The 13,785-nt window shown below is 36.0% G+C and overlaps 1 protein-coding gene across 1 annotated transcript; it reads left to right on the top strand.

The window, feature by feature from the left end:
• Positions 1-9,309: 9,309 nt before the first annotated feature.
• On the top strand, positions 9,310-13,285 carry LOC107803219 (probable nucleolar protein 5-2). Its single transcript, NM_001325736.1, is given in 8 exon segments — positions 9,310-9,447; positions 9,540-9,581; positions 10,194-10,373; positions 10,465-10,629; positions 11,481-11,681; positions 11,954-12,451; positions 12,540-12,674; positions 12,746-13,285. Coding segments are annotated over 8 exon segments (1,668 nt in total). The 5' UTR covers positions 9,310-9,369; the 3' UTR covers positions 13,115-13,285.
• Positions 13,286-13,785: the final 500 nt, after the last annotated feature.

Here is a 13,785-nt window from a genome sequence, read left to right on the forward strand (position 1 = left end):
TCGAGGGCCTCGGGAGAGTTTCAGATGCTTAACGGATCGAATTCGGATTTGGAGGAGGAGCTAAAGCAGCTGGGATGCTGGTGTGATCGCACCTGAGCGAAAAAGGACCGCAGGCACGAAGAAATCATCGCGGGTGCAAAGACCGCAAGCGCGAAGAAATTATCGCGGGTGCGAAGACCGTAGGCGCGAAGAAATCATCGTGGGTGCGAAGACTGCAGGTGCGAAGAAATTACCGCGGGTGCAAAGACCGCAGGTGCGATGAAATCACCGCGGGTGCGAAGATCGCAAGTGCGAAGAAATCACCGCGGATGCGAAAATCCTGGACAGAATGCTAAAAATAGAGGGGGTTCTAAGTTTTGCCATTTTTGGACATACAAGCACGGTTTTTTGGGCGATTTTGATAGAGAATTTAAGAAAAACTTGAGGTAAGTCGCTTGTGATCATTTCTATTCCATAAATATTGAATTATCATCGAATAATCTGACTAGATTACATATTTTTGTGGTGTAAATCGGGGGTTTGAACTTAGGGATTTAAAAATAAGATTTGAAGATTTGTAGGTCGTATTTTGATAAAATTAGTATGGTTAGACTCGCGGTTGAATGGGCTTCCGAATTTTATAACTTTTATCGGATTCAGAGATGTGGGCCCCACAGGTGATTTTTGGGGCGTAATTTCGGATTTTTGAAAAATATTAGTATTTTGATATGGAATTAATTCCTATAAATTTTATGGGCTGAATCAAATTAATTGTGACTAGATTCGAGCCGTTTGGAAGTTGATACGCGCAGAATAAAATTTCTGGAGCATTGCTTAGCTTGCTCGATATTGGATTTTGCTTGTTCGAGGTAAGTAACTCTTCTAATCTTGGAGCTGGGGGTATGAACCCTGAATATATGTATTTTGTGAATTGTTGGGAGGTGACGCACATGCTAGGTGACGGGCGTGTGGGCGTGTACTATAGAAATTGTGACATAATTGGTTCTGTAGAATTTTGTAGTTTAATAGTCTTTGCATTCTCCATGCGGTTTTATGTGTTAAAGAAATTGAGCTAAAAAGCATATTAAAAATTATGTTGAGGCTATGTGCCAGTATTTGGGGATCCACAGAGGTCATATTGTTATGAATTATTTGTTTTAAATTGAAAATTCATACTCAGTTATATTCATTTCATTACATATCATATCTCAGTCTCTGTTGTTATTCGTTGATACATCATATCATCATTTTGGGCTATTTTCATGACATTTTGAGCCCGAGAGACTGATGACTGAATGAGGCCGAGGGCCTGATTGTGAGGATTATTATAGGATCGGGCTGCACGCCGCAGCAGTCCATATTTGTTTCATATATATTATTACTATTATATGGATCGCGGCTGCCCGCCTGCAACATGCCTTATTGGCTTATTATGGCACGTGAGTTGTCCGTGCGCATTCTGATATGATATTATAGCACGTGAGTTGTCCGTGCAGCACGTGAGTTATCCGTGCAGATTATAGCGCTTGGGTTGAAGTAGCCCCTCCGGAGTCTGTACACACCCGCAGGTACCTACTGAGTGCGAGTGCCGAGTGCCGAGTGATGAGTGACTGGGAGGCATGAGTGATTGTGAGGTATGCCCGATGGGCTGTTTGCGAGTGATTGTGAGGTATGCCCGATGGGCTGTTTATGAGTGATTGTGAGGTAAGCCCGAGGGGCTGTTTATGATTTTATCACTGAGTTGCATCACATTGGCATGCACACATGACATACAGGCATAGAGATGTATTTTTCTCATGTTGTACAACATCATATCACTCATGATTTCTCACACATTTTTGACAGATGAGCATAGTGATGCATTTGTTTTACACAAGTTATCCGAAAGGAAAATGAAACATCTTATTTATTATTAAAAAGATTTTTGGGAGAAATTATTATTTTCAAACTATTCATATTTTTGGCAACTTCGGCAAATAATTTTGGATTTTCACTGATGTATTTGAAAGTATTATTTTTTAAATCATGATTTGGCTGAGCATTTTATCTCTGAGTTACTTCTGGTATTATTTGCTTTATGTTGTTGTGAACTATTGGTTATGGACCCGACCTTGGTAGAAGCTCGTCACTACTTTCAACCTATGGCTAGGTTTGTTACTTACTCAGTACATGAGGTCGGTTTTACTGATACTACACTTCTGCACATTTCGTGCAGATGTTGGCTGCTGTTGTTACTGTGCTCGATGGTTGTGAAATTTGAAGATGTACCTACATTTCTGTTGTAGTTGCCTCTTGTTCAGTGTAGCCTTAGATTTATAAAAGCTCCGTTTAAGTATTATTCAAACAGACTATGTATTTATTTCATTTCCGCTATGTATACTCTATTCTTAGAAGCTCATGATTTACACTACCAGTTTTTATGGATTGTATAAGATTAAGACCTTTATTCACTTAAATTGCTTTAATAATTATTATTGAAATTGGATAGTTGGTAATTGGCTTACCTAACGGGTTGGGTTAGGTGTCATCACGACTAGTTGGATGTTGGGTCGTGACAATCTTAAACAAAGAAACTACCGAATACCCACTAAAATCACATTAACTATGACATAGTATATTAAAAAAGCAAGAATAGAGAATAATTCACCAGAATTTAATAAAATAAAGCACACACCAGAGAAACGTCGAAATCAAATTAAGCAATTTGAAAAAAAAAAACTCAATCAACGATGCATCGATGTGCAATAATTTCCAATACACCATGCGAGAGGAGAAAAATGATTCCTTACTGGACTGAAGTTGCAGTAAGAACTCCGTCTGCGTAACAGAATAGAAGATATTCACTTGTTATACCTAGAAGTGCATACCAAAAAATCTATGAAGCATCTGTTAAGTATTATATTAGTGTAGGAATCAGATAATACGTAAAAGAAATTAATATAGGCAATAATCATGAAATGATAAATACTGTCGCTACTACCTTTGCTCTATTTAGCTGCATGCCAAAAAATAAGGCTGAACTTAGAAGAAAGATTACTTATTCTTGCACACGATTAAAGCCCAGCACAGAAACCTTGCAACAAAATAAGCTTATAGAAGAAAGATAGATAAATATTAAAGGCACAATAATGTTTTGACATATATTCTCAAAAAGAAAACAACAACTTATTATATGAAGAAAAATGGAAGAAGTTCTATTCTTGCTATCACTAAAATTCATAGTAAATTGTTTCTCATACAGAACTGAAAATAACATATTATTCAAAGCAACAGTAGAGAAAAGCATACAAAGAGATTTAGATGTATAGACAATCCAAAAACACTCAAAAAGCATAATCAGTAAAACCAAAAATTGACTAATTAACATACGATACTGTGCTAACCCTGGGAAACCCCCAAAAAACAAGCACCAATGAGATCGATAAAAATCAACATTGAAGGGGAAGGTACATATATTTTCCATAAAATCGAAAGTAGCGACCAAATTGCTATCAAAGCAACAAAGAGCTTACAATAATTCAGAACAAGTTCATAGATTACAGTGATAACAAATTCATCACTCACTTGAAAGTTGAAACAAAGAAGAAATTAGAGGATGAAGCAGAATGTAGACACAAAAAAACAAAGAAGATGAATAGATAGAGACAGAGAGTGTAACGACACGACTTGTCGTTTCAAGAATTTAAGTCTCGTTCGGCGGCATAAGACCCGGAGCAACTTCGTATTATGCATATTGACTTGCGTGCGTGATTAAATTCAGTTACCAGATGATTTGGGGTGATTTGGGATACTTGGTCCCTAAAAAGGAAGCTTAAGTCTTAGAATTTTGACCGTAGTTAGAACAGTGTGAAGATGACTCCAAAATGGAGTTCCGTCAGTTTTGTTAGCTCCGTATGATAATTTTGGACTTAGAAGCGTGTTCGAAAAATTATTTGAAGGTCCGTAGTGGAATTAAGCTTGAAATGACGAAACTCAAAATTTTGAAAAGTTTGACCGGGAGTTGACTTTTTGATATCGGGGTCGGAATCCGATTCCGAAAGTTGGAGCAGGTCCGTAATGTCGAATGTGACTTCTGTGCAAAATTTGAGGTCAATCGGACGTGATTTAATAGGTTTCGGCATCGATGATAGAAGTTGAAGTTTCAAAACTCACTAAGTTTGAATTAGGGTGCGATTCATGATTTCGATGTTATTTAATGTGATTTGAGGCTTCGAGAAGGTCCGTGTTATGTTATGGGACAGGTTAGTATGATTGGACAGGGTCTCGGGGGCCTTGGGATTGATTCGGGATGGTTCCGGACCAAGTTTGGATATTTTGATGTTGCTGGTTGCTGGTTCTGGTGTTGTTCTTCACGTTCGCGAGGAGTCTCTCGCGTTCGCGAAGAAGGATTTTGCTGTTGGGACTATGTTCTTCGATTTCGCAAAGAGGTTCTCGCGTTCGCGAAGAAGGAACTTTTGTTGTTCGTAGTCTGACTTTAGATGCTCATATCTCGCAATCTATAAGGAATTTGGAGATGATCCAAAAATTAAAGTTGTAGCCCTTTATGTCTAGATTTCAGAAAGGTAAACCATTTTCATTTAAAGTTGTGTACAAAAAGTTATGGTGGATACACTATAGGCTGTCCGGGAAGAGTTTGGAAATCTCTGTTACGCAAGGTTAACTCTGGAAGCTTATATCTCATAATATATAAGGAATTGGGAGATAAGCAACAAATGAAAATTATAGTCTTTGGAGTCTAGTTTTCAGAAAGTCAAACGATTCATCATTTGGAGTTTTGTACAAAAAGTTACAACCATTATACTAGAGGTTGTATGAGAAGAGTTTGAAAATGACGTTTGAAGAATTTGTTCATCGCGAACGCGAGGGGAGTCTCGCGAACGCGAAGAACAAACCTCTGGGCAGCAGAATAAAGTCTAAATTTGTGTCATTCTTCCATTTTTGGACCAAGAAAGCTCGGGTGAGGCAATGTTTCGAGGAAAATATTGGGGTAAGAATTCCTAACTTGATTTTGGTTAAATTACATGAAACTATTGTTGTTTTTATCACTAAATTAGTGAATTGGGTTGAAAAATTTAGAAAACCCTCTTAGTTTAAATTTAAGATTTGGAGGTTGATTTGTTATTGGAATTCCGATAGGCGAGTCTCGCGTTGACTTTTGTTGAGTTTTTGGAATAAAATTTTAAGTCGACGTATTATTATTCGAAATTATTTTCGATGAATTTTAATGAAGTTGTACAATTAATTTGGATAGATTTGAGCTGTCCGGAGGTCAATTCAAGCAAGAAGGTGATTTTGGAATTACGGCATAACTTCAAAAAGGTAAGTGTCTTGCCTAATCTCAAGTGGGGGAATTACCCCTTAAGCATCGAGTCCTATGTGCCATTTGTGAAATGTGAAAAGCCGTGTACGCGAGGTGACGAGTACGTACTCGGGCTTATATGGCAAATTTTATTGAGTTAGAGTCTTGGGCATATTGTGTAGTAAATTGGATAATTGTTAACATTTATTTAGTCATCTGTTTGCCATGCTTCAATTCGCATTTATTGAATTTATTTTTATATGACGATTTGATGTGTATGTTACCTGTATATTTATGTGAATCCCGTGAGTTTGATATTCGTGGGATTTAATTTCATTATGGATTTTTTCTCTGCAAATAATCAATTAAATAAACTTAAGAAGATGTGTTAATATAATTATCTAAATTTGGATTAATGAATGTGTGCCCCATGTTGATTATTTTTCTATCTCTATTGATTGTTTTTGGGTGTTATATACATTGTGTGGAGCCTTGGGCTATTTGTTATGAAATTAATTGATTTTGTTATATCTTTGGATTTTGGTTGTGGCCATTGGGCAAATTGTGATATGAATTGATTTTATTATATTGTCGTGTTAATTTTCCATGTAAATTATTGTGTTGTGTGAGTTATTATTTTGGGGAGATAAGGGTAGCATTTCACCGTTGATATTATGTGGGTATAAGGGCGGCATTTCACTGTTGTTGTGTTTGTTGGAATATTGTCTGGGCGGAGCGATAAGGTGGCTATATGAGCGATAAGGGTGGCTATAAGAGCGATAAGTGTGGCTATTGATATTATTTTGGCGGAGCGATAAGGGTGGCTATAGGAGTGATAAGGGTGGCAATAGGAGCAATAAGGGTGGCTGTTGTCAGGGACGATATGTGATGATGTAGGGTTGTGGTGTTGATAATTTTCATGTGATGTTGTGATTTTCTTGTATTTATTTTTATACCTTGTGTAACTTGTCTTGTTGTTGGTAAATTGATAACAATCTATTTTATGTTGAAACTGAGAGCCTGTGGCTAGTGCCAGACGGATTATAAAATAAAATGTGGGCACGAGGTGCCGTGAGTAAATAATAAAAATATTTAGCACGTGAATTGTCCGTGCAGTTGTGATATGAAATGTGGGCACGAGGTGCTGTGATGAAATGATAATGATAATTGGCACGTGAATTATCCGTGCAGTTGTGATATGAAATGAGGGCACGAGGTGTCGGAGAAATATGATGATTTAATTATGGGCACAAGGTACCATGAAAATATGAAAATGGGTTGAAACCCATATTTACGAAAAATATGAAAATGGACTGAGACCTGTATTTTTATGATTATGAAATGAGGTGTCACATGGTGACTTTTTATTTGAAAGAATTATATTCAAAATATTTAATTGGAAGGATTTTTACTTAAAAAGTATTATAGGAAAGAATTGTATTGGAAAGATATTTATTTGATGAAATTAGATTTGAAAAGATTTATTGAAAGAATTATATTTGAGAAATAATTATTTGAGAAAATTATATTTGAAATAGAATTAGTTGGAAGAATTATATGTGAAAGACATTTATTTAAAGGACTTGATTTAATTAGGTGTAATTGTACTTATTAATTGTTGAGCGATATTAATGATATTCTTATTGTCTGTTGCACATATCACTGGTTGTTTCATGTTGCCCTATTGTTAGTTGTTTCCTATTATTTTATATATTATATTGCATATGTTATTAGACTAGTGAGTGTCTTGATTGTACCTCGTCTCTACTCCATTGAAGTTAGTCTTGATACTTATTGGGTACCGACCGTGATGTACTCATACTACACTTTTGCACATTTTTGTGCAAAGCCAGGTATTGAAGATAACGGATTTGAGCAGAGTTAAAGCGGGATCGCAAGAATTCAAGGTAGAACTGCTTGGTCGTCGCAGTCCCTTGGAGTCTTTTCATTTCATTGTACTGTTAATTTGTAATCAAACAGTATTGTATATTCGGTTCTCGTGATCATTCTATGTATTCAGTAATAGTTCGTGACTCAGTACTACCAGTCTTGGGAGGTTGTATATTATAATTATTTTCGTTGTTAGTTTAAAAAAAATAGCTTCAAAAATGTAATGAAAATCGGCATACCTGGTCTTAAAGACTAGGTGCCATCACGACTACTGTGGTGGGATTTTGGATCGTGACAGAAAGTGACCTATCTGTCATACAAAAGTGCCACATACTTCTTGTATTTGCACCAGCTTTCAAGCTGATTCACACGCGTTAGCTTTCAGTAAAATTTAGGAGTAATATAAAATGTCCAGAATACCCTTTAGTAGCAAGCACACACGACGACCTCCATCTGCTTCTCCCGCTCTTCTATATATTAGTAATAAAAAAAATCTTACTACTTTAAGGTTTGATCCCTTAATTCAGCTCACACTGCATTCACAAGAAACTATAGTAACGAAATTTTCTGAAGTGTAAGAAAAGAGTCAATTACTTTAATATTTATCCAACTTATAGCATTTTTGTAATAAATTCACTAAACTAGAGTTTGTCACTTAAAAATCGTTAAACTTTGTACACATCAAAAGAATAAAAGTCACGAAACTTTATCCACATTGAGAGAATGATTTTGGCCGGAATATTAACCCTACCACGCAGAGGCAGATCCGAAATTTGATGGTTATGAATGTCACATTATTTAATGTAAATTTACCATTAGTCAAGAAGGTTGAATTAGGGGGTACATTTGGCCGACTCACTAGTTTTGAATTAATTCGATTCGGTTCAATCCATCTTTAAATTTATTCGATTCATTTTACAAGATTTTTTGGTGCATAAATACATACGTGGTAAATGGTAATATAACTAAAAATGTTTGTCCTTTCAAAAAAAAATGATTAAAAGCATATTGAAATTTTAAAATTCGAGATTTAGAAAAGAAAAACAGAAGCAAATATACTTTTTTTAATCTAAATAACTAAAAATAAAAAAAAACTGTAGAGAGAGAAAATACAAAGATAAAAATAAGAAATTAAGAGAAAGAGAAGAAAGGAAAAATCTGGAAAGAACGAACAAGAAAAAGTAAAATTGGTTTTTCTTAAAACAGAATGAAATGAGAATCGATCCTTGGCCTTAGGCATAGCATAAGACACCTTTGACCATGACAACTATCATAATTTTATTATACGGGTGCCTTTTTTTTATTTTTTATTTATATACTTTTTTTTATGTGAACTATTAGTGAAATACCATATATACATGAAATTCTATCGAAGCGACCGGATGACGTACCGCCCCTCTTCTCTATATAGATCTGCCCCTACTACCACGTGCGAAAATTCTAACCTAATTGGCATGCTAAGTACGAAAATTTATGAGAAAAATAGACTCTTAATAGTTTTGTCAAACAACTTATGTGATGAATGTGTTATTTTCTACATGAACATGTTTGTATTTTAGGTCTATGTTATGGTGTATACAATATATTACATGAATTTACTATAGTGAAATAATATATCGAAAGGAGAATATATAGTAATTGATCATAAATAATGAAAAAGTACGTAAAAGACGTATATTTATTGATTTAATAAAAATATTAAGTTTGTACACCACTCGTGTTATTTGTACATTATGTCTCTTTACAATTTTAAATTTAAAAAAATGACCTTTTTAGATTTTTTACGTGTAAAAATAAATCTACCATGCTATATATAAAAAAAAAGTAAGGTCATAAAACTAAAAATAAATTCGTAATAAGCCAAAAAACCAATTGAGCACTCGTACTCGTAGGTTTATGAAATTGATAGATTTTGCTATTTTCCTCGAAGATTAGACTAGGAAGGGACTTCTATAAATCAGAAGTTAAATATCCAAGGATAATAGTGTAAATAAGTCATAATAGAGGGACCAATACAGCAAATGACATTTTCCCCCAAAACCCATAGCCACTCTCACTAAAACCCTAGTCCCTTCAGCAGCAGAGCATATATAAAAAGAAGTGAGGAGCCCGAACCCTTTCTTTATAGCTTCTTCCGTTTTCTCTCCCAAAACGGAGCTAAACTTATAGGAAGAACAATTGGTTAATTTTGGGCGAAGAAAATGTTGGTATTGTTTGAAACACCGGCAGGTTTTGCCCTTTTCAAAGTTTTGGACGAGGGAAAGCTCTCCAAAGTTGAGGTATAAGAAGCATTCTTCTCTTCGCCTTTGATATTTTTTTCTTTCTTTTTGGGTTTTCTTGTTTTATTGAATTCTTTTATTTTGTGTTGCAGGATTTGTGGAAAGAGTTCTCCACAACTGATTCTGCCCGAAAGGTAATATCTTTTTTCTATCTAAACTCATTTGATGAGTAAAAAGTTGTACTTTAATGTAATTTTTGTGATTAGGTAGCTGTGACATTGAAAATCTTGAGTGTTTCGATAAAAGAAACATTTAATGTATTTAATGGCGTTGTGTATACACCGAGAGCAGTTAGCTTAGTAGGAAATATTGTGGTTGCTGAATGTAAATATTTGAAAGGAAAAATGTCAATGAGATTTTTTTTTTCCAAATAAACATTTTATGTATTTAGTGGTTTTGTGTAAACATTGAATACAGTTAGCTTTGTTGGGAATATTGCGGTTGCTTATTAATATATAAATGTTTGAAAGTAAATATATAAATGTTTGAAAGTAAAATATGTCAAGGATGAATCTTGGTGTAGCTTTGTTAAAATTTGAACAAACTTAATCAGTAATCAGAGATTGGTTATTCTTTCTATTTGCTTGTGAACATAAGTTAACAGTTTTCAGACAGCAAAAGCATTATTGTTTTCTTTCTTCCTGTCTATTTATTTTGTGCTTAGTTGATGTTGGGATATGAACTACCCAAAGTTTTTGACTTTATGTTTCATATTTCATTTATGTGACTGCTCGGTACAAAAACAGGTTGTGAAGCTAAAAGCTTTCTCCAAGTTTGAGAACACCTCAGAAGCTCTGTCTGCAGCTACTTTGTTGATAGATAGCAAGCCCAGCAAAGGATTGCGCAAGTTTTTGAAAGCTCACTGTGATGGTGAAACTTTGGGGGTTGCTGATTCAAAGCTTGGAAATGCAATTAAAGAGAAACTGGTCAGCTCCTTTTTTTGGCGTCGGCTCATTGTTTCTTGGTTTTATTGGGTATGTGTTTTTTGACTAAAGTTTGTTCTGGATGTGTTTGCAGCAAATTGACTGTGTTCATAATAATGCTGTCATGGAATTGATGAGAGGGGTGAGAAGTCAGTTGACTGAGCTCATTACTGGTCTTGGATCTCAAGACTTGGCTCCAATGAGCTTGGGTTTATCTCATAGTCTTTCAAGATACAAGCTAAAGTTTAGCCCTGACAAGGTAATTTGTTGTATGTTGACTTATTTATTTCATGTGCTACATAGTTTCATTTATATATATTCTTATTTAATGATTGTTGGGATAATCAATTGCCACTTGAGAAAAGGAAAGAATAGCATGGTGGGAAGGACCCTCCACCTCCGACAATGAGGTTGGGGGTTCAATCCACCAGGGGAACAAAGGTTTGAGTGTTCAGAAGATCATGAACTTAGTTAAGGTGTCCAAATGAAAAACCATATATGTATTTGGCCTATTCATTGGTTCATATAAACTGTTTTCACTCTGGGAATTGGTAAGTTCTGTCTCTTGAAGTCGAATGGTGTCATGTAACAAAAGGTTTAAGTAGTTCACATTTTCATGGAATATTTTTCTCCAAAAAGCATTCTGATGGTAAAACATGTAGTCCACCATTATCATTGTATACGTAGCCTAATTTATGCTCATTCCATATGTATCCCATATGATGCTCACATGGTAAATTGAGGAGTGTCAGCTCTTTGGCTATGTTGTTTCCTGGGATCTAACATTCTCTTTCCAGTAGAGGTTATGTAATTTCCTGTAATTCACAGAACCCTTGCAAGTTCTGTTGAGCTTTGTAGTGTATAAGACTATATAGTGTGTGGGCTATGTTATTGTTCACTGTCAATGTGGTATAGTCTAACTTTAAAAAAATGTATTACAGCCTACCATTTTCTTCACATTTCTGTGTCTCCTGAAGTTGTTTGTAGCTTTGTATAGCTCATAAAAATGACTGGCCAGCAGATATTTGTCCAAATTTTATATTCTTGATGGCTTTGGCCTTTTGTTCAACAGATAGCAGTGTATGAATGACATTTCGTTGCTTTGCTTAGGTGGATACGATGATTGTACAAGCCATTAGCTTGTTGGATGACCTTGATAAAGAGCTAAACACATATGCCATGAGGGTCCGAGAATGGTACGGTTGGCATTTTCCGGAGCTTGCAAAGATTGTACAAGATAACATTCTATATGCCAAGGCTGTGAAGTTGATGGGCGACCGTGTAAATGCGGCAAAGCTGGATTTCTCTGAGGTAAGGAGTGACATCCTTTTAAATGCTTCTTGAACTAAAAAATCTGTTACTCTTCATGCTCAGAGTAATATTCACTATTATGTTGGCTAGACTTGCTAGCTGACATAAATCTTCGTATATTGTACTTCAAAATAGTCAATGTTCGCTTCCGACAAGATACATGCTTTCATTCTGAAATTAACAACAAAAAACCCAGTGAATTTCCACAAATGGGGATTTCATTCTGAAATTCATAAGATAAATTCACACTTACGGTATGGCTATGTTTACAGATACTGCCAGAAGAGGTTGAGGCAGAATTGAAAGAGGCATCCATGATTTCCATGGGGACTGAAGTTAGTGATCTTGATCTGGAGAATATTAAAGATTTATGCAGCCAAGTTCTGTCATTCTCTGAGTACAGAGCTCAGTTATATGATTATTTGAAGAGCAGAATGAACACGATTGCCCCAAATCTTACGGCTCTAGTCGGAGAACTTGTTGGTGCTCGGCTTATTGCCCATGGCGGCAGCTTGTTGAATCTTGCAAAGCAACCTGGAAGTACAGTTCAGATACTTGGTGCTGAAAAGGCTCTTTTCAGAGCTTTAAAGACGAAGCATGCAACTCCGAAATACGGGCTTATATATCATGCATCTTTGATTGGACAGGCAGCACCAAAACACAAGGGTAAAATCTCAAGATCTCTAGCAGCAAAAACTGCTTTGGCAATTCGATACGATGCTCTTGCTGATAGCCAAGATAATACCATGGGTTTGGAGAATCGGGCCAAGGTACTGTTTGTAACTGTTGTCTTTGGATGTTATATTTTTTTTCTGGCTCTTTATTAAATCTCATTATCTTGATATGCAACTTTTTTAGCTTGAAGCACGCTTAAGAGCCTTAGAAGGCAAAGAGTTGGGCAAGTCAGCTGGGTCTGCCAAAGGCAAACCAAAGATTGAAGTTTATGACAAGGATCGCAAAAAGGGTGCAGGAGCACTGATAACACCAGCCAAGGTTTGGGACGCCTTCTCTTTTGGGTTAATAGTGTCTGATTTGCTTCCAGTTATTGACTTCTCCTTTTGTAGGTTTACAACCCTGCTGCCGATTCTGTTATTGGACACACTGAGAATGAGGAGAAGATGAGTATAGATGGACAGCCATCTCAAATTAAGGAAGCAGCTGAGGAGGTTCCCGTTACTGAAGGAGAGAAGAAAAAGAAAAAGAAGAAGAAGTCTGCAGAAACAGAGGATAATGCTGTAGGAACTGATGGTGCAGAACCCGAAGACACAGGGAAGAAGGAGAAGAAGAAAAAGAAGAAGCATGCAGATGAAGTCGAAAGCGTAGAAGTGGAAAAAAGTAAGAAAAAGAAGAGGAAACATGCTGATGAGGATGAAGCAGAAACCACAGATAAAAAGAAAGACAAGAAGAAGAAGAAGAAGAAAACTGAAGAATAAGTGTTTAAGCGCAGACATTGTTATTATCAACAATTTTGGTATTGGGCGGCGTGGTTAAGTTGTAAAATTATGTCATTAGTAAGGTATTAGTGCTTTGTAATGCAACTTAGGACTCTGTTAGTTAACAGATGCTTGCTTGATGCTTTTAATCCTACTTTGGATGCTTTATTCTACTGTGGAATTTTTGCTATGCTATTTTACAAGTTTTAAGCCACAAATGATTTGAAGTTATAGTGCACCACAGGTGCTGTCCATGTATTGTTCGTGAAGAGCTAAATAGGGTGCACTTGTTTTGCCATCATGGCAAAAAAATGCTCTCAAGTGCCTTAGGAGCTGTAGCAAAGTAGACAATTACAAGAATCCATGTCACTATTCTTGCGAGGCACTTCTGGTAAGTGTCACTTGAGACAATAACAGAGCTTAGTGTATGCTATGAGCAACTTCTGTTCTCCTTCAGGGAATTGTCAAGTTGCGTGCTGGCTCCAGTGTGTATTAGTGCACTGGTTTGTTTATTAGCATTAAAAGGTGACATCTAATGCAGCTGTCTTTTTTAGTTTTTCCTTCGAATCTGAAGAAAAATCTGTTTCTTAGAGGTTGTGAGAAGCAAGCTTGTGTAGTTTTCCAATTTGGTTAACAGCCAGTGCCTATGTCCTTGAATGGACAGCAGAGAT

This window comes from Nicotiana tabacum, chromosome 13 (genome assembly GCF_000715075.1).
Source record: "Nicotiana tabacum cultivar K326 chromosome 13, ASM71507v2, whole genome shotgun sequence".
Lineage (NCBI taxonomy): Eukaryota > Viridiplantae > Streptophyta > Magnoliopsida > Solanales > Solanaceae > Nicotiana > Nicotiana tabacum.